At 48.2% G+C, this 25,513-nt stretch overlaps 1 protein-coding gene across 7 annotated transcripts in view; it reads right to left on the reverse strand.

Moving 5' to 3' along the window:
• Nucleotides 1–2,351: 2,351 nt before the first annotated feature.
• The window catches only part of SLC37A1 (solute carrier family 37 member 1), a 64,094-nt gene continuing 40,932 nt past the window's right edge, over nucleotides 2,352–25,513 (reverse strand). For 6 of the 7 annotated variants that reach the window (XM_066370115.1, XM_066370113.1, XM_066370112.1 and 3 more), the window contains 11 exons: nucleotides 23,173–23,250; nucleotides 20,789–20,920; nucleotides 18,737–18,827; nucleotides 15,532–15,594; nucleotides 14,715–14,800; nucleotides 13,612–13,660; nucleotides 12,376–12,449; nucleotides 8,501–8,579; nucleotides 4,916–5,013; nucleotides 2,912–2,976; nucleotides 2,352–2,442 (listed from right to left, as the gene is read on the reverse strand). In XM_066370115.1, the coding sequence (XP_066226212.1) occupies nucleotides 2,427–2,442; nucleotides 2,912–2,976; nucleotides 4,916–5,013; nucleotides 8,501–8,579; nucleotides 12,376–12,449; nucleotides 13,612–13,660; nucleotides 14,715–14,800; nucleotides 15,532–15,594; nucleotides 18,737–18,827; nucleotides 20,789–20,920; nucleotides 23,173–23,250 (831 nt within the window). In that variant the 3' untranslated portion in view covers nucleotides 2,352–2,426. The remainder of the gene's footprint in view (nucleotides 2,443–2,911; nucleotides 2,977–4,915; nucleotides 5,014–8,500; nucleotides 8,580–12,375; nucleotides 12,450–13,611; nucleotides 13,661–14,714; nucleotides 14,801–15,531; nucleotides 15,595–18,736; nucleotides 18,828–20,788; nucleotides 20,921–23,172; nucleotides 23,251–25,513) is intronic. The other variant, XM_066370116.1, reaches the window with a different exon arrangement.

Here is a 25,513-nt window from a genome sequence, read left to right on the forward strand (position 1 = left end):
CCTTCACCGGCTTGCATTTCAATCATCCTGGCACTTTGTGTGGATTTGAATAGGGAAATCTCAGGGACATACAAATTCATGAGGAAGTTTCATTTCCATATGAATGCAAGCAAGGGCTGCATCCTTTCCAGCTGTCTGCATACTGGAGGCTTCTCAGCTACTGCCCTGGATAACGTGAAGTATTTTTATATTGAAATCATACATGTTTCCCCCTTGAAAGTCCTGATGAAATCTCCCCAGTCACGGGCTGGGAATGTGTTTCAGCTAAACTGCTTTAAAAGATAGCTGTGGGTCCTCCTCATTTTCAAAAAGGGCTGACTCTTTCTAAAGTCTTCCTCAGTGGTCATGGAAGGCTGTCTTCAACACTTTAGTCCCTGAGCTGGGACAACAACCCCGACTTCAAGCTGCCTGTTGCCAAACCACGGATGGTGGCTATTCTTCCAGGAAGGGATAGAAATGAAGTAGGCCTACTTCAAACCTGACCTGGGCATTTGATGGTCAGAGAGAACTGGAAAGAATTCTCAGTGCATTACTCAATGGCCCGTGTATTTGCCTCACCCCTCCCTTGGTTTATTCAGGTTAGTTCAAAAGTGGACACCAAAAAACACAGAGGCTGTGTGGTGAGGAGGGGGCTGCAGAAGGCAGGGGCACAGACTAGCACAGCCACTGAGACCCCTGGGGGCTCAGCAGGGTGGAGCAGCTGAAAGCCAGGGACAGGGATCCAGGAACAGAAGCTGCTGGGCACGTGAGCGGAGGTGGAAGACAAAACACAGGAGGGAAAAGAGAAACCCCTGAGCTGAGTGAACTGTGTAAGAAACTGTATATAATGCACTTAGTGTTTATGGAAACTTAGTTTCAGTAGATGTGTCAGTAACTTACTCTTTCAAAAAAAAAAAAAAAAAAAAAAAGCCAACCTGCTTAAGAAGACATCTGCCATTCAGAAGACCATTAACCTTATCCCGCTCTCCTTTGGCCCTAATGACAGCAGTGACCTTGACCATGCTCCGAAGACTGCCCCTCCCGCTGTGAAGGGGCAGCATCCTCTGAATGTGCAGGGAGTGTCCTCACACAGCATCTGCCTGAGAAAACCTGTGTTATTATAAACCTGTGAACTTAGAAGATGCCTCTGTCTGAGAAAGTTCAGAAATTGCACTTCACTGTGCAATTTCAAGTGCAGCTGTGCTCCTCCCCTGTGTGTGACATTTCTCAGTCAAGGGCCAATCTTGGGATATGCCTTAAATAGCCTGACTTACAAAACATCCAGTGTTTGGGGGCTTGGACTCTGTGCAAACAGGGGTCTACTCTCCAGCAGGGTGGTCCTCCACTGCTGGAAATGGTCTCCGCTTGTGGAAACCGAGAACACACAGTTTTATTTGAAAGTTTCCTTTTTCTAAAATAATGGAAATGTGAGCAGGAACAATCAACATTCTGATGGAGTTTTTTTTTTTTTAAACACATTTTATTTTAAAGGGCAGATAAGGATTTTGCTAGTCAACAACCGAGAAAACAGTGGCCAGGGGAAACAATCAGTCTGTCTTAATAAATAACAAATGCCATGTACGTCGCTAAGCTTGTAGAACACAGTACACGTTCTAAATAAATAAATCCACTCCGGGCCATGCAGCTAAGGTCAGTGCCAGGTGTGGGCAGTGGAGTGAAGCAAATTCTACACCGGGGACCCGTCCACCAGCAGCGCCTCCTTTCCGGCTTGTGCTGTGTCTTCCCCAGGACCCCGTGGAGGGCCAGCTGCATCATGGCTTGTGGAGCTGGGATGACAGAAGTCTCCGGGGTGCTCCGGGGGCATTGCCAGTGCCTCTGACCATGCAGACTTAGCCGACTTCCCCGCCGCTCACCTCTCACTGTGGTTTTCTGGTGTGCGCAGAGGGAAGTGCCAGAGACTTTGGGTGATGTGAAGGTTGTAGGTCCCGTCCCTGTTTTTGATACAGCTGCCAGGTTCTTGTCCTTTGGGAGTTGGGTTCTTTGCTGGTTGCCTTCTCCCTTGTGCTGCCATACTGCGACTGTCTTCCACACGGCCCGTTCTGGTGACATCGGAGTCGCTGCTGGTACAGTACTCACCCATTCTAGCATTCTATGCAGAAATACCTGAGAGACAGGGGCACCCAAGCACCTCACAACAACCTGGGTCACCCAGATGTGGCAGTAGAGCGGCTGCCCAGCACCCTGCCAGGCGTGCACTCCCTGAACCGGGCTCAGCCGTGGAAACTGCACTTCCTACTGCTGTCCCGAGCGCCACGGCTTGTCTAAAGTAGCAGCAGAAATTCTCAAAGTGGCTTTTGTGTCTTTTCCAGGTGTATGTGCAAAGGCAAGTAAGTCATTTTTTTCAACACAGGATCCTTTATTTGAACTTTTCCTTGAAAGACAGTTTGTAAAGGATGGGGCCAGCCTCCCTCTGCAGAACTGCACAGTCAGTGTTCCTTAAACCTGAAACAAGGGATAACATAGCAGTCAGTGACACAAACAGCAGTGGCCAGAGGAAAGATGCTGACCTGCTGCCCATGCACAAGCCTTTCGGAGAGCCAGCTTCCCTCCCCTCTGCCCGGTCTTCCTGCCCAGCTCCTCCTCCACCCCACAGCCTTTGGGGGCAGAGGGAGAGGGCGGCAGGAAGGGGGTAGGCAGCCAGGCTGAGCTCTGTGGCTGCCACCTGTGTGAGAAAGCCAAGCTCACAGTGAGCAACGGAGGCAATTTCCCTCCCAGGCTTTCACTCAGATTCTGAGAGATGACCAGAGTCACATCCATGCCAGGCAGTCATTAGAGATGTGCGATGGAAGGGAAGCCCCTGGGTTGTCTTTCTTCTTTTAGGATCAGCCAGGTGTGGGAGGCAGATAAGCCAGAGTGATATTCTGGAGCTGCGCTTTAATAACAGGTAGAAGGGGCCCCCTGGAGGACTTACAGAGCTTGGTCCCCTGCCGCCGACCCCAGGCAGCTCAGCTCCTTGTGTATGAGGCGGATCAGGAACTGCACCCAAAACAAAGACAAGAGCAAGGCTGACTGTTGGAGGAGAGCCAGTCCTGCCCCCACAGCGGCCGCTGTCTGCAGCTCTCTGAGCAAAGACAGGGGGTCTGCCCCATGGACACATCTTCAGAACATAAAGGACATCAAGGCCCAAGTGGAGCAGCGGGAGTCCCCACCTGCACAGCCAGTCTGAGGCCTGTCTCCAGGCAGGGCTGTTGTTTACAAAGTCCTGTGAATCGCTATGGAGGACGTGCTCCTGGAAATTAGGCTGTCAGGACAAATTTTAGTCTGACTGACCTCCGAGTGCAAGTGATGTTTAAAGGAAATGAGTCCAATCATAAAATGTCTGAATTGGAAAAAGAAAATAAAGACAAGGTGACCCACAAGCATGGTGACAGAGGGGGAGGACTGGAAAGCTGCCCAGATGACTGAAAGCCAGGTGAGCACTCACCAGCCATGGGCACTGGGAGGCTGAAGAAGTCATCCTTGGAACAGCCATGCCCCACCAGGACCCGGAGCAAGCTGCTTTGGCTGTCTCGTCTGCCTTGGTTGTACTCTTTTCTTTCATAGCCCTTTTCTTGCTAAAAGGACTCAGAGCCAGTTTGTAAGTCCAGACTAACTGCCACAAATTAACTGGCTTTCTTTGTGTTTCTCTCTTCTTTCCCCAAGTGTGACACCAGATCCCCAGAAAAGTTTACCACCCTCCATGGTGGGCAGTGCTCTGGGGCTTTGATACAAGTTCCTGAGGGATGTCCTATGGAGGACCCTGCGCCAGGAGGTTAAGGCAGTGTGGACGCTGGAGGAGTGTTTTGAGGGACACCGTGAAACACATGCAGCTGTGCAGGACCAAGCTCAGTCAGAACTCTTGAAGGTAGAAACATTTGTTTCCTTAGATACTTAAAAGTTCAAGGAAGAGCTTGATGCGTAGTGACGCAATGGATAAAGCATGGACCTGGAAAGCTGAGGTCGCAGGTTTGAAATCCTGGGCTTGCCTGGTCAAGGCACATATAGGAATTGATGATTCCTGCCTTTCTCTCACTTCTCTCTCTAAAATCAATAAATATTTTAAAAAAGAAAAGTTCAAGGAGGAGCTTAGAAGTCCCCTGTATGTGTGATAGGAGTTCAGACTAGAGAGGAGAGGTATTTTTCTTACAGAAGAGAAAAAGTTGGCTACTTTGTTTGATCCAGGGCAGTGTTCATACAATTACAGTGGTAGAGGCGGTGGGTGGGAACATGTTGATGCCAAAACAGTACTGGCAGCAATAACATTTGGGTTGATAAATTGATCACAGTGAATTTGAAACTTGACCTCCAACAGCTAGCATAGCCCACTGAGTTTGAGCTGGTCTCTTGTCAACATTAATTCTACTAAGTCCCAAATGTGGAAAGTATTAGTAGGAAGAAGCCTATGATTATAAAAAGCAGATCATTGAGAAAGAAACACAAGAAAATACTTCTTATGTGTGGGTATGGGATAAGCTATAAACAGTGGTAACAATTCTGAAGGACAAAGATCTTTTGAAATATGATGAAAGTTCTGGTCCATGTAAACAATTCTCGATGGGGGAAGGGGAGAGACCCGGTAGTTCTATTGGCATGAACTGCGAAGAGTCAGCCCATGGGTGTGACAGCCTGGCCACCTGGTTTGGCCACACACCATGGGCAGTCAGTCTCCCAGGCCTGCCAGGTGACAGGGCCAGGACCCGTCTCCGCCATCCTGCCTATAGCACCAACGACAGACTGACCTGCTTCTGCTTCTAACCTTTGTTTACACCAGAAAGAGAAAGGGTCTGGGACTGTGAGCATTTAGAGAAGTTGGGCTATGTCACAGGCCCAATGTTCCTGAGAGCTGCGGAAGCCCACAGGAAAGGTGTCACCAGAGTTCAGCTGACATTACGGACACATGTGAAAGGCTGCTCAAAGGAAGCACCAGATGACTTACCAGTAAGGCACAAGCATCTGCAAACATCAGCATATAGAACACGTTGTTCCACCCGGACGGGGAGATGAGCCCCGCCAGCAAAGGGCCTAGGGCCGCTCCTGAAATGAGGCAGGTGGGCACATGTGAGGGGTACAAAGCTTAACTAAATTCGGTACCACTGAGGGTGTGATTGGCACAACCTTTTTCTAGAGGCAAATCTAAAATGTGTATTGACAGTAAAATGTTAATTTGGAGGTGGGGGAGGGAGTAAAGAGGGACAAATATATGGTGATGAGAAATGATTTGACTTTGGGTGATGGGCACACACGCAATCAACAGTTCAAATGTTACAGAGATGTTTTCTGGAAACCTATGTGTTCCTATGGACCAATGTCATCTCATTAAATTTAATTTCTAAATAAAAAAATAAAATGTTCATTCTTTTGATCCAATAATCCCATTTAAAAATTTTATCATATAAAAATCTGAATTGAATGCTATAAAAATGTTTGTATTTGGAGAAGCGTTGAGTGAGGTTTGTAGATACTAATACTGTGTCAGTGTTAATTTCCTGACTCTGCTAATTGAGTGTGGTTACGCCAGGGAGTCCCTTGTGTTTGCGGAGTACACACCGACTGCACAGTGGCTGGTAAAGGGGCAGCATGTCTGCAACCGACTCTTAGGTGGTTCAGAAAAAATATGTATATGTAGTGACATCTGTACATGTGTGTGTATGTGTGTGAGATAAATGTATGTGTGTGTGATAAATGTGTGTGTGAGAGAGGGGGAGAGGAAAAGGCAAACCTAGTGTGAATTCTTTGTCCTTGTTAGCAACTTTTCTTAAGTGTGAAATTATGACACAAAAATTACAAAAAAAAACTATTAAAACAAAAGAAAGCCAATATTTCTCAAAATGCCCAAAGATACCTGGGTAAGAATGTCTGTCGCCACAGTCTGGTGAGTCACTGTGCAGGAGATTGGACTGAGTTGCGATATGTGTGTGGATGGTGTACTGTTTGGCACGGGAGGAGTATGAAGCATTCATACCAGGCCATGAACTGAGAGGTTTAATCTCGGAGATCAGGTGAGTGACTAGGCTCTTTCCCACTATATTACTTCTACGTACTGATATTCTGTCAAGTGCTTACAAGGAGTACTTACTACTTTTATCACCTGAGAAGAGACTGTGCATTTTTTTAAATCTCAGAAGAACTTTCAAGTGAGCATAGTGGATTGTTCTATACTTCCGAAACACCACAAAATGAACCACAATTGAATTTAAAAATTATAAACCCACAAAGAGAAGGGCAGATGAGAGAAGGCACTGTCTCAAGGATGGAATTTAAAGGACATGACAACAGACATAGGTGCCAATTTTCTTGCTCTAGAAGAAGTTGGCCAGGGAACCCCCTGCTCATAGGAGTCAGGGGAGTGGGGGAGGGTGGGAGGCAGGGGAGGAAAAAAAGAGTTGGCTGAGATCTTGTATAAAGCACAGTCTCCTCTTCAATGCACCCCCCACCCCAGGAAGGAGAACAGCAACTTAATCTTTGGAGAATTTGCAGCAGAGGCTCTGGGCTCAGCAATGTCAACAACGGATGAATCAAGAAACACAGGAATGCAAGAAGCTCAGGAGGGACAGTAGAAAGTGACTGCTTCTAAAAAGGGGCCGAGTGGACTTGGAGAAGGGGAACTTTCATTTGCATAACAACAAGTGTGTCAGCCTATCTGGCTTCTAAAGTTATATGTTTTACTTTGATAAAATAAAAATTAACTTGAACAAATTTAGGGCTCTACTTAATTGCTCTGCATAAAAACACATAGAAGTGACAAGATCTGTTTCTGTGGGGATGCAAGTCTACGTACTGAATGCACAGAACAGGTAAACTGGTGTCATTAAGGCCACGTGGCTCTGTGGATCGGGATAAGGCATAGGCTCAGTTACGATCAATTAATTATTGCCTCCATCAAAATCAGTATTTACAACATTTAATAAAACTCTCTAGTGAGCGGGGTTTTTTGCTGAATAGTGTGCATTTCCCCTTAAGCCTTTCTCTGCTCTGTCTAGTTGGGTAGCACTTGTGGAGAGAAATAGTGATGGAGATGCAGTGGTGAACAAGCGTGTGCTGTTTCCATGGAGACTGTTTCCACAGGTCCTGTGCACTGGTGCTGGCAGAGCCTGGAAGTCTGGGTCCCTGCCAGACCTCTGAGGGTGGGTATGGCAGCCCATCACATCAGCAAGTACTGCAGGTCAGTGAAGGGGTCAGACATGGCCCAGGTGGGCTCTGTCGTCCTCTGTGGGGTAAAGGCAGTCTGAGTTGTGCTTTGGTTTTTCCCATGCAGCTCAGAGCAGCCCCGTAACAAAGGTAGCGATCCCCCCTCAGCCAGGTACTTCTGCTTCCCTCTTTCTTTGAGAATATCAAGAAAACTGTTTTTCACCTAATCCATTCGTCCCTTCTTTTTGAACCCCCATCTTTTGCTTTCTAAACAGCAATCAGTGCTGTTAGCAGAGCTCCAATCAGCTCTAACAACAGGTTTTACAGTGGGAGCTGGACTGACTCACAAAGGCCTATGCGGACAGGAGGCACAGTGCATAGTCCCTGTTCATTAGAATGGAGCTTGGCCCAGGAGTCCTGGCTTCTGACTGAGCCTTTCTTCCAGCTGCGGGAAGTTTCCCGTGGGGTATGTGAGCTGGGAGAACAGCAGGCTTGCTCCACGCAGGGGAGTCATGCTGCCCACAGACACCATGGGGCAGAGCACCCACCTTCCTTTTCCTAGACGTGCCTGTATGCCCCAAGAGGTACCCCAAAAGGGAATGGCCTCACTTTAAAACAAACATCAGAGAAGTGATCACTAACACCATCCAGCAATTCAAAGTCACCCCTAGATCCAGCAAAATGAAGAAACCAAACATGAGGACAAAAACTGGGCTGCTATGACTTTAGGGAATAACAGAAGCTTGAACCTGAAATTCTGAACAACAAGGAGTCAGAGGACCGCAGAGGTGGCTCCAGGAGCTACAGCAGGGAGCGGTCACAGGGTCCAGGAAGCTCGAGAAAGTTCAAGGACATTGTCCACTGCCGCCAGCCTCTGACTGGCTGTTAAGAACAGGCTGGGAGGTTACCAGTTCCCACCTGCCCTTCTCTGAGGGTGGGTGTCATTTTGCCGCCTTTCTGTCCTTCAGAATATGGTCCTGAATTCTCTCACAGACCCTCAAGAAGGCTGCTAGAACTCAGAACCTGGTGTGCCTTGGGACCCATTAGTTTTCCTGTCATTTACATTTAAATAAGATTCTGTCCTGGAGATGACAGTGATGAACAGCTGATGGCTTTGATGAAAACCTGGCTTCTTTCAAACTGATGAGCACTAGTTCTAACCAGCCACATGCCCATATTGTCTCTGGAACCATCCGATCAAAGAGACTAGACAGTTTCACATGCCCACATCCCCTGGGTTTGCAGGCACTTTTGATCCGCTCATATCTTAAGAAGGCCAGTTGATCCCAATATTACCAAAGCAAATGGAATTGTGGGATTTGTTAATTAGGACGTGACAGCGAGGTTCCCCTGTGACCACAATTAACTTTTAGAGCTAAAAATATCCATGTACCTACAGACCCGGTTCCGTCGATGATGGCGGTCACGGTGGCGAGGGCATGGGAGTTTCCTTTCAGACTTTTATGAGTCCCCTAAAGAGAGAAAAAATCAAGTGTGAAACATGCTCCAGTAGCATCAGAGGGAGAAGTAAGCCTACGCTTTCTGCATGACGGTCTATACAAGTGACTGCAGAGCAATTCAGAACATGGGCTCTTTTCCATCAGGAAATAAAGTCTATCCCCACCCAAACTTACCTCGGAAAGGTAGGCAAAATTTCAGGGGATTTTAATAGTCAAAAATCATCAGAAATACTTGTTCTAGCATAGTCTAGTTTAAAGAAATCTTAGAATTCTCTCCAAACAAACAAACAAACAAACATTCAGCACAATAATTGTCTTCACCAAGGTACCACACGAACCAATGGCGAAGATAAAAAGATAAAGGACATGTCCTGTCCCTAAGCCATGAGAGCATTAGTATCCACCTCTACGTTTCTTCTGGGACTTCCTGTGACATGTGTCACATGGCTCTGCACTATCTAAAAGTCAACCTGATTAATGACAAATGCCAGGGAGAATGAAGAAGAAGGTAGGAACTAAGAGACCAACATAGGGGACACAAGTCCTAAATGACAAACCAGCAGGAACTCTGGTTTGCGAAAAGCTACCCATACAAAGTTGGAGGAAAAAAAATCACAAACTGAGGACAATAAAAGGAAAGAAATAAGTCAGGAAACATGCTTAGCAACCTAAGCTACAAAAATAAATCAAAGCTTATACAAATAAATGAATGTGTACGTGTACATGTATTAAAAAAAGTATACACGCACAGTGATCATCACCCACGTGTACATGTGTGTATTAAAAAAAGCATACACACACAGTGATTATCACCCATGTTCACATGTGTGTATTAAATAAAGTATACACGCACAGTGATCATCATCCACGTGTACATGTGTGTATTAAATACAGTATACACGCACAGTGATCATCACTGACAATCCACACTTTTTGGAGTCTAGAAAGGAAGTGAGGGTCCATTCTCTGCCTTCTGATCTCACAGGGCAGACCTCTGGTATGGGTCTGATGTAGACCCTCTGAAATTTTCTGTGCTCATGCAGACAGGAACATGTGCATGCTTCATAAAGGCAATCTGAGAAGCACTCTCTCAACACAATGGTGGGCCTGGTGCTGCAGGTCAGCAATTTGGTGCAGACAAAGATGAGAATGAGGAAAGCCCAGCTCACAGTGCCTCTCTACTCTGACTGTGGGCTCAGGGCCTCTGGTGCTCCCACTGTGCTGAGGACAGGATAGCACTGAGAGCTGCCGCTTGCTTGCTGGGGGATGAGTGTCAGGCAGGAACCTGGCTGTGGCCCTAGGGGCAGAGACGAGGACTGCAGGAGAATGGGCTTGCTGTGGCTTCTGAACAGAATTGCCACACTAGGTGGCTGAGAAGCACAGGCACCCTGACTGTGAGCACAAACTTTTGGGGAACTGCTTTTGTTTTAGGTGACTTCTCAATGTAAGAATAGTCCTAGACTCACAGAAGATTTGCAAATACAGTATGCAGAGTTGCTGTGTGCCCTGCTCCCACTTTCCGTGTTAGCATCTCACATCGCTATGCTACATTGGTTATAATTAACCACCCAATATTGATGCATTAGTAGCTAACACCTACACTTTATTTGGATATAATTGGGTTTGTTGTTTTTTTTTTTTTGTATTTTTCTGAAGTTGGAAACGGGGAGAGACAGTCAGACAGACTCCCGCATGCGCCCGACCGGGATCCACCCGGCATGCCCACCAGGGGGCAACGCTCTGCCCACCAAAGGGCGATACTCTGCCCCTCCGGGGCATTGCTCTGCTGCGACCAGAGCCACTCTAGCACCTGGGGCAGAGGCCAAGGAGCCATCCCCAGCGCCCGGGCCATCTTTGCTCCAATGGAGCCTCGGCTGCGGGAGGGGAAGAGAGAGACAGAGAGGAAGGAGAGGGGGAGGGGTGGAGAAGCAGATGGGCACTTCTCCTGTGTGCCCTGGCCGGGAATCGAACCTGGGACTCCTGCAATCCAGGCCAATGCTCTACCACTGAGCCAACTGGCCAGGGCTATAATTGGTTTTTTATCTAATGTTTAATTTAATCTCTTTCTGTCCCAGGATCCCATCTGGGAAATCGTATGGCATTTAGTCATTGTGTTTCCTCAGGCTCTTCTCGGCTGTGACAGGTTCTGGGACCGCTCTCGTTTCTATTGACCTTTGCTGCGGACCAGCATGGCTAGTAATTCCAGGTCCTGAGTGGGAACTGTGCGAAATTAAGAAAATAAGCTCAAAGAGCAAAAAGTCCTCTTGGGAGGACTCTTTGCAATGCAAAAAGTAGCTTGCAAAAGGTGAGTCTCCATCCCCCTACCCCTTTATTTATAGGGCAAAGTGAAGTCATTAGCAAATCAAAGAGATTATTAAAACAAAGTCACATTTCCAAGGCAACACAAGAATTCTCCCAAGTGCAGAAACCCTCCAACCTGCATAACATCTTAATCTTCACAAAACAAAGAATAAAAAGAAAACAGCCTCCAGTCTCTCTGAGGGACGGGGATAGGACAAGTAGAAACAATCCAGCATCACAGCTAACATGCATGTGTGGAGAAAAAGCTAGCCTTTAGCAACTTCACTAAGCAAGTGAGGCAGGGGGTTGGGATGAGTGCAAATACTCAGCTTCATAGCCAATATGGAGGTGTGGGGAGGAGAACTTAGCCTTTAGCTGAGCCTCAAACTGCAAGGGCTTTGCCAACTTGCAGTCTCCCACAGACCTTGACAGTTTGGAGGAGTACAATGGCCTTCTACTGGGATTGGTCTGAAGTTATTCCTCACAATTATATGGGGTATGAGTTTTGGGAGGAAAACTAAAGAGGGCACATGCATCAACATGACTTATTACTGTTGGCATTGACTTTGACCACCCAGCAGAGGTTGGGTCTATCTGTGTCTTTGAGCCACATCACTCTCCCCTCTCCCACACTGTGCTCTGTGGAAGGAGAGGGGTATACACAGCCTACACCTAAGGAATGGGGGTTCGCTTCCTCCTGGGGTGCAAAGTGTCTACATAAATTCTTCTGTATGAAAGATGCCTCCCCTCCCCATTTATACATGGGAACTATTTATTAAAAGGGGTTTTGTGCCGCTCCCTTCAGGGGTCTGCATGTGACTACTGTGTGACATATTTGTCCTTTGTGTTGGGTAAGTGAGAATGGCCTGCCTCCCCTGGAGTTGACCTGGGGTCTCTGTGATCAGAAGTCACCTGTCCCTTTGTCAGCACCCCCTCTTCCAGGAAGAAGGGATAGTAGTTCCTGTGGACCCTGAGGCCATGGGTGGTTCCTGCCAGCTTGGCGCTGACATTCACCATCTTTCACAGTAACTATTTCTTTACCACAGCAGCTTCCTTTCTGGAATGTGTCCTCCCAGGGTGAGGGCCCTGTCTGGCTCATCTGCAGTCCCCACAGGAGCAGAGGCTGGGACACAGAGTGGGCACCCAGCTGGGCTGGCCACAGGGGAGGAGCTGACCTCACTGCCACAAGGCAGGCTCTGGAGTGCAGGGACACAAGCTCCTGGGGACTGCAAAGGCAGCACAGGGGGGCGAGCCAGACCCCTGGCCTCAGATGAGTCCTCCATCTCACCTCAGCCCCCTCGTCTATAGAATGGGGGCTACCATCTCCCCTTATTTGCTTAGAAAACTCTTAAAAGGATACTGGTCATCTTTTTTTAAAAAAAGGTGCTCCTACAAATACACCATCGTACTACTAGAGACCATCATTGTCATGAATAGAGAGGGGGTGACCACCATGGCCAGCACTTGCCCCCAACCACACTCTGCTCTGAGAGGCGTGGCCACTCACCAGGTCGGCGGAGACAGCGGTGGTGATGAGTGCGTATGGCCCGCTGACCAGCACCCCGCTGAGGAGCAGCATGGCTATAGGAAGCAGAAACCAGAGTAGTCAGTGAGCAGGACAGGTACCCGGGAGAAGCCCCATGGTCTCAGCAACCCCCTAGGTAGGCACCCTGATGTGAGGAAGGGGTCTTGGCTCACATCCTGAGGGGTAACTGCCAGGGCTATCATCATGAATGTCCTCTTTTATACTTGAGTCGTGTCTTGTAAGTCAGCCATGCTTTGTCAAGAGTCAGGCTGGGTTCGGACCTGGAACTCCATTCCTCCTCCTCCTCAATGGACAGCAGCTGCTGACGCAGTGAGGGGGGTGAGGACCCAGTGCACCAAGTACACATAGGACCTGGGGCAGCAAGTGCTCCCTGTCGTCTGTGTTGTCTACCACCAGCCACAGCCTTATCTGCAGCCGAAGGGACTTCCTTTCTGCACCCGCAGTGCTGAAGGCAGCCCCCAAGGGAACCCAGCTGCAGCTCAGCAGAGGTCCCTGAGGCAGGACGACACTGCCTACTTCCGAAAGGCAGTTACTCTCCTAAACCAACCTTCTAGTTCACATTCCTCTGTGCAGAAGCTTTTGGGCCCAGGGGTAGCAGGAAACTTGGTGATACCTGCCCATCAGCAACCTACCTCTGGGTAACTGGAATCACACACAGCCGCCACCCCTTCCAGTCCCACTGCCGGCTTGTTAGGATGGAATCAGTATTTCTAAGTGTTAGAGCCATACATTAATAGTGTGGGAAGTTAAAAACAGTCCTCCAAGGTTACACAACTGTTTCCAGAATGGTGGCTGACAGGAGCCAGCCGGGAAGATGGGCTGTGAACCTGTCCTGCCCTGTTCCTGCTTGCTCTCACCTGCCAGGGTGCAGCCTGCTATCTCCCGGATGACATCTGGCTTCTGTGAGTGGCTCCTTGCCACTGGGCACCCAAGGCCTGTCACTGCCCCAGGCCAGGTGGCCTACACCATCCCACACTACCTTTCAAATGTGTAGACGGTCAGGCCTTGTGCCTGGGAACAGGTGTCCTCATGGGCCTCTCCGACAGCCCCACTCAAAGAGGGACATGGGGACTGTGTTAGCCACACCACAGGCTCGTTACACCACTCAAATGCTCCTTTGTTAATTTTTCATTTCATTTCACCAAGTGTTGTGGTCAAGAACTGTGTGTGAGAGAAAAGGAAGGCCTGTGGACTCACCTACGGTGGCTTCCAGGCCCATCTTGCTGATGGTGGAGAATATGTAGAGCTGTGAACAGTGAAAACGGGGTAACAGCAGTGGTTTGCTACCATTAGCTGAAAGGTTGCCCAGGAATCTGTGCTAACGAATAGCCAGGCAGGTGATTCTCAGGCAGCCAACCAGAGAGGGCACGGTCCTAATACAGAACAACACTGTGCTTCCTAGGCTGGAGACAGGCGTCTGTGGAGTGCCCGGCACAGAAGCCACTGGTCTTGTCCCAGATACCCGGGTCCTGAAGGCGCTTGCTGAGTGCGGGGACCCTGCGGTGCCTCCCACTCTGAGCTCCTGGGGCAGAAGGACTGAATTGGGGTAGTTCTCCCTGAGTCTAACTGGTTCCCCCTCAGGCTGTTGGCCCCAACAGCTGCACAGGGAAGAGGGAGCCCCGAGGCATGGGGGCCACAGGCAGTCACTTCCTCAGTAAAGATTCTTTTGAGTGTCTGTGTTGGGCTGTATCCACTACCTCAAAGTGAGTGAAAATTAGACCTTGTTCTGGGGACAATCACAACCCAGTGGTGTAGCACACGGCCAAATAACCACAATGTAAGTGGATAAATAATAATATTATATGTAATATTATTATAAAAACAGTAATGATATCTTTCATTTAATCCTCACATTGGTAATGTGAGGTGCTGCTACCATCATTCTTATTTTGTAGATAAAGAACTGAGTCACAGAGAGGGAAAGTCACTTGCCCAAAGTCATGCACTACTGAATACTTAAAGAGCAGTACAACCCCGTGTGAATGTCTGGCTGGAGTCAGCACTGACAGGAAGATTGGGATGGCTTCAGGGATCCTGAAGAATCAGTGGGAATCTTGGGGGAGGGAGCAGGGAGGGCCCTGATGTGCAGTGGGGTGGGGGAAGCCGGGCCAAGGCGGGGCTAGGAAAGCTGAGGCTTTGCAGGCCCACAGGGTTTGCTGAGGAAGGTTCTGAGGTGATGGGCAGTACACAGAAACCAAGAGCCACGAATGGAGAGAGCCTTGTCCAGGCAGGAGAATGTTTGCTGGTGGGGAAGACAGAGGGTGGCTGTTCCCCGAGGCAGAGGTAGGGGTCAGGCTCACCGTGGGGGCTGCGAGCAGCAGCATCAGTCCACAGGTGGAGGCCCTCTTCTCCAGTCGGTCTGAGATGACACCTGCCAGGATCCCACCTATAATGCAGAGGGGTGGGTCCTGAGGTGCTTACCTCCCTGGGCAGGGCCCATAGAGAGAAGGCAGAATATAGTTACAGCAGCAAGAAGACAATGACGTCCTTTCCCAAGTCCCCTTTCACTCCCCAATAGCAGGAAGCTGCCTAGGCAATGCCTGACCCATACAGGCCTATGGACTTGTGGTCAGACATGAGTGACCCGAAGGACACCTCCAAGTGAGACAATGAAGGAGTCTTGGGGTCTGGTTTTAGGCTGGCCCAAAGGGTACTAACATCAGTCTGTTGCCTATCACGTGCACCTGTTTCTGACAAAGCGCTAGTTCACGTTCAAAGTCGGGGCCCAGGATGCAGGAGGGGATACGCACACTCAGGTGATACATCTTAGGGGACACATTTTCCTTTCAATAATAAGTCAATTCTAAGAGATCCCAGGTGTTTATGTGCTGTTGTTGTTTTTTTTTTATTTTTTTTATTTTTTTTAATTTTATTTATTCATTTTAGAGAGAAGAGAGAGAGGGAGAGAAAGACAGAGAGAGAGAGGAGAGAGAGACAGGGGGGAGGAGCTGGAAGCATCAACTCCCATATGTGCCTTGACTAGGCAAGCCCAGGGTTTCGAACCGGCGACCTCAGCATTTCCAGGTCGACGCTTTATCCACTGCGCCACCACAGGTCAGGCTATATGCTGTTGTTTTTATGGCAGTAGAGCAGGTGGTGATGGACTGATGAACTCACCAAAGATCCCACCCACGTCAAACAAGGTGGACAGCTCCCCTGCCTTCTTAGCATCCAGGTGATCTGTTAAAATGACAGTGTCACTGTGAGGAAGAGCCTCACACAACATCCTTTAGTTTCATAAGCAAGAAGCAACTAGTTAACTCCAGATTCAAATAAAACTAGCTGTCCGCCACATGGGCAGACCCACAGAAGATGAAAACTAAACACTGTTAACCCCCCAAATGAGGACTGGTCCTGTTGAGTCTAATTAGTAACTCTCCCCCCACTTTGGTTCAGTGTTGCCAGAATTCCTTGCAGCACAGGACAGAAGTGGCGCTGCTAGAGAGAGAAGTAACCCCGGAGCTCTTTCCTGTCCTCACTCCCTGCCCTCTCACAGACCCAGTCCCTGCTACCATGCCCGTCCTCTTGCTGTCTCCTCAACTTTTATCTGCATGAAATTCAGCCCTGTTGCCGCAGGCTCCTGTCCATCTCAGCTTGTCCTTAAGATGCTGCTGGGAACACGGCATCTGTATTCTGCAAACCCGCATCCCAGATTTCTCCTCTTTGTCACATTCACCGGAGCCCCTGTCTCAGAGGGACACCCAGAAACTTGGAGCCCTCCTTGACCATCCCCTATCCTGCCCATCCTCCATCCTCCATCCCCCATCCTGCCCATCCTCCATCCCCCATCCTGCCCATCCTCCATCCTGCCCATCCTCCATCCTCCATCCCCCATCCTCCATCCCCCATCCTCCATCCCCCATCCTGCCCATCCTCCATCCTCCATCCTGCCCATCCTCCATCCTCCATCCCCCATCCTGCCCATCCTCCATCCTCCATCCCCCATCCTCCATCCCCCATCCTCCATCCCCCATCCTGCCCATCCTCCATCCCCCATCCCCCATCCTGCCCATCCTCCATCCTGCCCATCCTCCATCCTCCATCCCCCATCCTACCCATCCTCCATCCTCCATCCCCCATCCTCCATCCTGCCCATCCTCCATCCTCCATCCCCCATCCTACCCATCCTCCATCCTCCATCCCCCATCCTCCATCCTGCCCATCCTCCATCCTGCCCATCCTCCATCCTCCATCCCCCATCCTGCCCATCCTCCATCCTCCATCCCCCATCCTGCCCATCCCCCATCCTCCATCCCCCATCATGCCCATCCTCCATCCTGCCCATCCTCCATCCTCCATCCTCCATCCCCCATCCTGCCCATCCTCCATCCCCCATCCTGCCCATCCTCCATCCTCCATCCCCCATCCTGCCCATCCCCCATCCTCCATCCCCCATCCTCCATCCTCCATCCCCCATCCTGCCCATCCCCCATCCTCCATCCTCCATCCCCCATCCTGCCCATCCTCCATCCTGCCCATCCTCCATCCTCCATCCCCCATCCTGCCCATCCTCCATCCTGCCCATCCTCCATCCCCCATCCTGCCCATCCCCCATCCTCCATCCCCCATCCTGCCCATCCCCCATCCTGCCCATTCTCCATCCTCCATCCCCCATCCTGCCCATCCCCCATCCTCCATCCTGCCCATCCCCCATCCTGCCCATCCCCCACCCTCCATCCTCCATCCCCCATCCTGCCCATCCTCCATCCCCCATCCTGCCCATCCTCCATCCTCCATCCCCCATCCTGCCCATCCCCCACCCTCCATCCTCCATCCTGCCCATCCCCCATCCTGCCCATCCCCCATCCTCCATCCCCCATCCTGCCCATCCTCCATCCCCCATCCTGCCCATCCTCCATCCTCCATCCTCCATCCTGCCCATCCTCCATCCTCCATCCCCCATCCTCCATCCCCCATCCTGCCCATCCCCCATCCTCCATCCCCCATCCTGCCCATCCTCCATCCCCCATCCTCCATCCCCCATCCTGCCCATCCTCCATCCCCCATCCTGCCCATCCTCCCCATCCTCCATCCTGCCCATCCTGCCCATCCTCCATCCTCCATCCCCCATCCTGCCCATCCCCCATCCTCCATCCCCCATCCTGCCCATCCTCCATCCTGCCCATCCTCCATCCTCCATCCTGCCCATCCCCCATCCTGCCCATCCCCCACCCTCCATCCTCCATCCCCCATCCTGCCCATCCTCCATCCCCCATCCTGCCCATCCTCCATCCCCCATCCTGCCCATCCTCCATCCTCCATCCCCCATCCTGCCCATCCCCCATCCTCCATCCCCCATCCTGCCCATCCCCCATCCTCCATCCTCCATCCCCCATCCTGCCCATCCTCCATCCCCCATCCTGCCCATCCTCCATCCTCCATCCCCCATCCTGCCCATCCTCCATCCCCCATCCTGCCCATCCCCCATCCTCCATCCCCCATCCTGCCCATCCCCCATCCTGCCCATCCCCCATCCTCCATCCTCCATCCCCCATCCTGCCCATCCTCCATCCCCCATCCTGCCCATCCTCCATCCTCCATCCCCCATCCTGCCCATCCTCCATCCCCCATCCTGCCCATCCTCCATCCTGCCCATCCCCCATCCTGCCCATCCCCCACCCTCCATCCTCCATCCCCCATCCTGCCCATCCCCCATCCTGCCCATCCCCATTCTGACCATCCCTATCTCCTTTCAGCTGAGGTTGCAGCCCCTGGACTTAAGGATCTTTTTTTTAAAGAACTTGTGGACCCTCTTCTTGTCCTTTCTGTGGTGGTTACACACACAGTACAGGAGTGCACACAACCACTGAGCTGGTATGTCTGTCACAACATATAGCTTTGGCCTTGTTGGACTCTGGAAATAAGACAAGTTGTCTGCTCTTCTCTCATATTAGAGATCATCCCCAGGAAGCAATTTCTAGGTCAGATTATTAAGCATTTATTATCTCAGGTCCCCAGGGCCTCTGCTCCTGCTCACCAGCTGCTATGATGCTAAATCTAGGCTCCACCAAAGTCTGATGGAGCCTAGATTTAAATGCAGGCTACCCCAGAAGAGGAAGAGTGCCACGGAAGTGGCAGCCAGTCGGGATGTGACATGTCAACCCTATGAAGGCTATCACTATGGCAACAAAATGTGCCCAGCCCAATTCCCTTTTTGTCTATACATTTCCACTAATCATGTTGTATTCAAAAGTGTGTCTCACACCATCATGCATCATCCATGCTTCTTCTTTCCAAGTCTATGGAACCAACAGATAAAGGGAGATCGGATTACAGCCATAACACAGAACCTGACTCTGTGCTTCCAGCAACAGGTACTCACTGACATTTGTGATGTAGAGAGGAAGCCAGAAGAGGAAAGTATAGCTGACCAGCTTTGCAAACAGCAGACACAAGGAGAACTCGACCACACCCTGAAAGAGAGAGAGCCTGCTAATCCCAGAGGTGTACCCACCATGTTCATTTAAATGTGCAACAGAATCACAAATTCCCTGACTTCCATAAAAATGCCCACAGTTCTGGTCTGGTGTTAGCCCCTCCAGGAGGGCAGGGAGAGAGGGGTACATGTGGCTGTACAGTGCAGCCTAGGAGGTGGGATCAAGGGACAACTGCCCAGCAGCAGACTGCTACAGCACATGGCTATTCTTTAAGACAGAAAATCATGTCTTTAATCAGCTTAGTCAGTAAAAATACATACTGTTGTGATTCTCACACTACATTACTCTGAAAACTTAGCTATTAAAGGAGTCCAGGACAGAGAGGAGAATTGTATAGTCACTGAGTGTTCTCTTTTTTGTGTGTGTGTGACAGAGAGAGATGGAGAGAGGGACAGATAGGGACAGACAGACAGGAAGGGAGAGAGATGCGAAGCATCAGTTCTTTGTTGCAGCACTTTAGCTATTCATTGATTGCCTTCTCATATGTGCCTTGACTGGGGGGCTACAGCAGAGTGAGTGACCCCTTTCTTAAGCCAGTGACCCTACGCTCAAGCTGGTAAGCCTGTGCTCAAGCCAGATGAGCCCGCGCTCAAGCCATTGATCTTGGGGTTTCGAACCTGGGTCCTCTGCGTCCCAGTCCGATGCTCTATCCACTGCACCACCGCCTGGTCAGGCTAGTCACTGAGTTATTAATGGCTGTTTCTTTCTCCTCTGAAACCAAAGACACCCCAAATCACACAGTGACTAGAAACATGCAGAAACCATTCTGCCCATTCTGTGAGTGATGCAGGCTGCTGCACTCGGCCTGTGAGTAAACAAACTGTGGGTACTGGGAAAAGACTCAGAAGAGAAATGCTGATCTTAACAAGGAATTAAGCTTTGGAGTTTGAAGCTACAGTACTGTGAAATAAATGCTTGTTTGTGGTCCACTTTAAGTCTACTTTTAGAAAGAGCTGGTACTTGTGAGACAACGATTCCAGATACCACTTGGGAAATCTGAGTGAGAAATTGGACCACACGGAGATACCGAGTCCCTTCCTCCTCTCCCCATGCTGTGTGTGCACAGGACAGCCACCACCTCAAGATGAATAACATCAGCAAGGTTGGTCTTGTCTGTGTGAGATCCATGCTTGTTCCTGAGTACAAGCACCCAAGGGCAGGAACCCAGGCGTTTCTCAGAGCGGTGCACAAGGCCCGGCCATCGTAGCCCACATGGTGGGTCTGTTCTCCCCCTTCCTTGGCTGCTTCTGTTCTTGCCCTCTGCCCTCACTGCCTCTCTACCCAGCATGTTAGAGGAAAGCAGCTTTACACATCCTGTGACAGCCCCCAGATTCTCTGCTGAGGGAGCTCATGAATCTCATGAATTTAATACAAGAGGAATCTGAGGCAGCAAGAAACCTCTCCACTGCACACTGCCCCCAACCTGAATCTCCTCCACATCCTGGTCATATACAAGTGCCCACCAGCAGGTACTGAGGATGCCTGTCTGCCCACAGTCAGCACCAGTAATGGGTGAAAAGAGTTGAGCAGCTTCACCCTGCACAGTGTTGGTGCTCCCAGGGGCCAGCAGGCTGGCCAGCAGGGGGTGCACTGGGGAGGGACAGTGCCACAGGGCAGCGGAAGCCCAGCGGGACCAGTTACTGGTTTTTCAAGTGATAAGGAGAGGCTTATTTTGTCTATGAAATTTCTGAATTTCTAAATGGAGACAACTAATTTCAAAAAATTTTAAGACAGTGAGAGTGAGGCGTTCAGAGTACTGCAGCCCTGCTCAGGGCTGAGGCTGCCTGCTTGGATCAGTCTCTGCTGTGGATTTCTGACCTGTGTGTTACACAGTCACGAGTTGCTTTTTCTAAGCTTAGTAAGCAAAAGGCCAGTTTCTTTCCACAGTGTGCACAAATGCTCCCTTTTCAGAAGTCTTGCCAGGCACGTGTACTCACTGGGATTTTCAAGGCCCCCGTGAAGCTGATGGCAGCCATGCTGCTCCCGCCGTCCGCCGGGAGAATGACGACGTGGTTCTGATGGACAGCCCGCTTCCCATCTGACAGCAGCAAGCACTGCATCTCTGCGTCCTGGAGACGAGTCCCATTGAAAAGGCAAAAGAAAAGGTTACCAGTCCACCTGGTTGAAGAGAGGCCCAAATTCCCAGTGACTAGGGTTCTAGTGAAAGTCTTGGGGATGTCTTGGAGAATGTCCCCACTACAGTCATCACTTTATAACCATTAGCTTTCACGTGTTTTTAGGAAATACTGACTAAATGTGCAAAACCCTCTGACCCAGCAATTCTAGCAATCTATTTGTAAAAAATAATTTGAACAATGAAAAGCTACTTGTGCAATAAAATAAATGTCACATCACCATTCAGGAAAATTGGTCAAGTCTGTCGATATTAATGATATATATCTTGCAGTTGTAAAAAAAAAAAGGTAGATTTTAATGACATGGAAAAAGTGCTTGAAACATTAAATGATAAAACGTCATTCAAAACTGCATGTTCGTCATGAGCTCAAAAAATATATGCACATAGTATGTATATTTATGTATGTTTAAATATATACATATATAACTAGGTAGCTACAGAATGGGTTTATAGAAAGAAAATTTAAATTCTAAACTGGCAATGGTTATCACCAAGTAGTGAAATTACATGTAATTTTTATGAAAATATTAATAAATTTTTTATAAGCTCCTGCAGTTTTTAAAGAGTTCATAATGGACATACATCAGAAACATTATTTTAAAATTTATAAACCAATTCTGATATTTCTTAAATTTCGATTTTGGGCATTCCTAAAGGACAAATTTGCATTATTAAAGCAAACAACAGTGGTTCCCAACACGGGGTGGGATTCCAAGTCAGAGCAAGATAATTTAAAACTATTCCTTGTGAGCAAACTAGGAAGTCCAATCTGTATTTCGGATTTCCCACAAAATCAAACAGCTTGTATTGTAGTTATCTCACGACAGCCTGTGCCAGTTGGATAAAAAAAATGCAGTTAATTAAAATTAAAACAAAAGAAAATGGTAATGTGCTGCCGTGTTCACCTCTCAATATTTAGAATTCTCTCCTGGTGAACTTCAGCAATCTGGACAGCTGGGTGGCAGGCGATGGCAGCAGCGTTGGCGCATGCTCAGCCAGTGCCTGTCGGGCGCTGAGGCCGGTGGCTGGGTAAGCATGCTCACGTTTCCTGAGTGCTCTGACGTTTTGGCAGGAAGATGACAAGCCCCAGTGTGAAAGCATACCGTCTTCCTAACGCCCATTCCATACTAACATGAAAACAGAGAGCTACCATTTGAGCTTGGAAATAAACGTTCCTCTCATGAATTATGCTAGCTGCCCAGTTTAGGAGACAAGTCAAAAGTTCTCAGCCCTGGCTGAGCACCAGAGTCTCCTGGGACACTTAGTGGTTCCTGTGCACAGGGCGCACCTGGATCAATTAGAATGGTCCCTGGGGCAGGCCCCAGGTGGCCCAGAATACAGTCCAGGCTGAGAATTGCAAAACTCCACAGTTTTGAAAAAAACACTAAGTAGGCTGACCAGAGGGTAGAAAGCAGCCAGATAAAGAGAAAAAAAATAAAGTGAAAAGATTCTGCTCAGTCAGAAGAAGAGGCCTCTGACTTAGAGAGTAGTTACTGCAGGTCCGGCTCAGGACCTACCTGGTGGCACTCCTGGGTCACCACCCTGGGCCCTTCTCTGTTCTATAAAGTACCTCAGGGACTACAGGGCTGATTCAAAGCCAGAGACCCAGCCTTCTGGGTTTGTTTATTTTTTGTTTTGCGAGAGACAGACAGGAAAGGAGAGAGATGAGAAGCATCAACTCCTAGTTGCATATTTTTTAGGTGTTTATTGGCTGCTTGGTGGGGTCCCTAAACAGCTGTCCCAGTGCCACCTGTTTAGGGACAGCTGCCAAGACCAGATCTGTACTAGTGTCCACCTGCCCCTCTCTCAGCGGGCTCTGTCTTCCTGGCATTTCGCTGCTGTAGAAAGTGTGTTTTCTGTCTGCACCCCACCTCGGCCCCCAGAATAGGCGTTCCACAGGAGCAAGACATAGCATTGATGCTCACGGCACAGCCTGACCTGGAGCAGTGCCTGTGACATGGAATGCTGCTGCCAATACTTGTTGAATGAGTGAATGACTTTCGTATTTAATTTAAACATTTAAAGTAAGCTTAGCCTGCTATCCAGAAAAATCTGTCGGGGGTAAATTCAAGTTTTACTGAAACAATAGAAGCCCCAATTTTGTAAGGACCCTGTATATTTGTGACAGACATCCCTGGGGCAGCGACTGTGACTTCCTGCTGAGCGGCATCATGTGTGGCTCACCAGAAGCTTCTTCTCCTCGGGCAAGGCTGGCTTCTGCACTCGGAACCTGTGCATGCCATTCTCATAGCTTTTTGCATGCTGGGAGAAAAACATTTCATTAGAGCAATTACTGAATCAACAGTCAGAAATTACACCTCACTTCACTGTGGCATTGATACTATCTTCACGAAACAGCTACCAAGGGGAAAAAGACAAATGATTCAATAAAACAAAGTCTAATCAGCATAATCTCAAGGTTCCAGAACCTCAGATAATAGAAGGTGAGAACAAGACCAAGGTATACAATTCAGTGGTTTTCATTCACAGAATTGAGTGACCATCACAATCAAAGAGAACATTTTCATCATCCTTCAAAAAGAAACTCCATCCCTCTTAGCAATCATTCCTCCTGTTCATGCCCACCCTTGACCTCTGGTAACCTCTAGTCTACTTTCTGACTCTACAGTTTTTCTTATCTTGGACATTTCATATGAATGCAATCAGACATGTGTGACCTTTTGTGACTGGCTTCTTTCACTCAGCATTGTGCTTGCAAGGTTCTTCCATGCTGTAGCATGTACCTTTATTTCAGTCTTGTTTATTGCTGAAAAGTATTACACTTTAAAGATATACCATATTTTATTCATCTATCAACTGGTAGATATTGTTTCCACATTTCGGCCATTAGGAATCATGCTATGATGAATATGTGTGTGTAAGTTTTTACATGGACAAGTTTCCATTTCTCTTGGGTGGACACCTAGGAATGGAACTGCTGGGTCATGGGGGGAGGTAATGCTAACCTTCTCAGGAACTGCCAGACTGTCTTCCACAGTGGCTGCACCGTTCTACATCCTCACCAGCAGTGAGTATGTGGGTTACAGTTTGTTAATATCCGTCTATTATTCTAGCCATCCTAGTGGACATGAAGTGGTATCACAAGGTTTTGATTACATTTTCCGGATGGCTAAGATATTGAAGAGTTTTTCATGTGTTTATTGGCAGTTTGTATATCTTTTTGAGAAATACCTATTCAGATCCTTTGCCCATTTTTCTTCTAAAACTGGATTGTCCTTTTATTACTGAGTTGTAAGAGTTTTTAAATATAGTCTAGATACAAGTCCCTTATCAGATATGTGATTTAGAAATATTTTCTCTTCTCTATGGGATGTCTTTTCACTTTTTTGATGAGCACTTTGAAGCATAAAAGTTTTAAATTTAGATTAAGTCTAATTTGTTTATTTGTCTTCCACTCCTTGTGCTTTTTGGTAACATCTAAGAAGGTTTTGCCTAATCTGAGGTCATTAAAATATACTCCTATATTTTTTTTTTACGAGTTTTACAGTTTTAGCTTTCACATTTAAGTCTTTGCCAATTACAATTTTTGTGTAGTCTGTGAAGAAGAGGTTTAAATACATTCCTTGCATTCAGATATCCAGTTGTCCCAGCGCCATGTGTTGAAAAGATTATCTTTTCCCCAATGAATGGTCTTGGCACCCTTGCTGAATCAATCAACCTTTATGAGAATGTTTACTCTGGACTCTTAGGTCTAGCTCGTTGGTCTATATAATTATCCTTATGGTGGTAACACAGAATCTCAATTACCCTAGCTTTGTAGTGAATTTTTAACTAGGGAAGTGTGATTCCTCCAGCTTTGTTCTTTTTAAAGATTGTTTTGCTATTCCAGATCCCTTAAATTTCCATGAGAATTCTAGGATCAGTTTGTCAATTTCTGTCAAGAAACCAGCTAGGGTTTTGATACACATTGTATTTGACTACTTTGTAGTCAAATTAGGAAATATTGCATCTTAATAATATTACATTTTTCAATCAGTGAGCATGAGATATCCTTTCATTTTATTAAGTCTTCTTTAATTTCTTTCAAAAAGTTTTCTAGTTTTCAGTGTATAAGTCTTGTACTTCCTTAGTAAAATTTATTCCTGTTTTATTCTTTTGATGCTATAATAAATGTGACTGTTTTCTTAATTTCATTTTCAGACTGTTCCTTCTTAACGTATAGAAATACAACTGATTTATGTGTTTTATCCTACAAACTTGCTAACTTGTTAATTAGCTCTAATAGTTGTTTTTTTTTTGTGGACTACTTGATTTTCTATATACCAGATTGTGTCCTCTGCAAACAGAGGTATTTTTATTGCTTCTCATCCAATATGCCTGCCTTTTATTTTATTTTCTAGTCTAATTGCACTGGCTAGAACCTCATATGTGATGTCAATGTCAATGGCAAGAGCAGCACTTTTGTTTTATTCCAGTCTTAGGGGGGAAGTCTTTCACTATCAAGTGTGATGTTAGCTGTGGGGTTTATAGATACCTTTTGTCTAGATGAGGGACTTCCCTTCTA

The sequence above is a fragment of the Saccopteryx leptura genome, chromosome 2 (assembly GCF_036850995.1).
Source record: "Saccopteryx leptura isolate mSacLep1 chromosome 2, mSacLep1_pri_phased_curated, whole genome shotgun sequence".
Classification (NCBI taxonomy): Eukaryota; Metazoa; Chordata; class Mammalia; order Chiroptera; family Emballonuridae; genus Saccopteryx; species Saccopteryx leptura.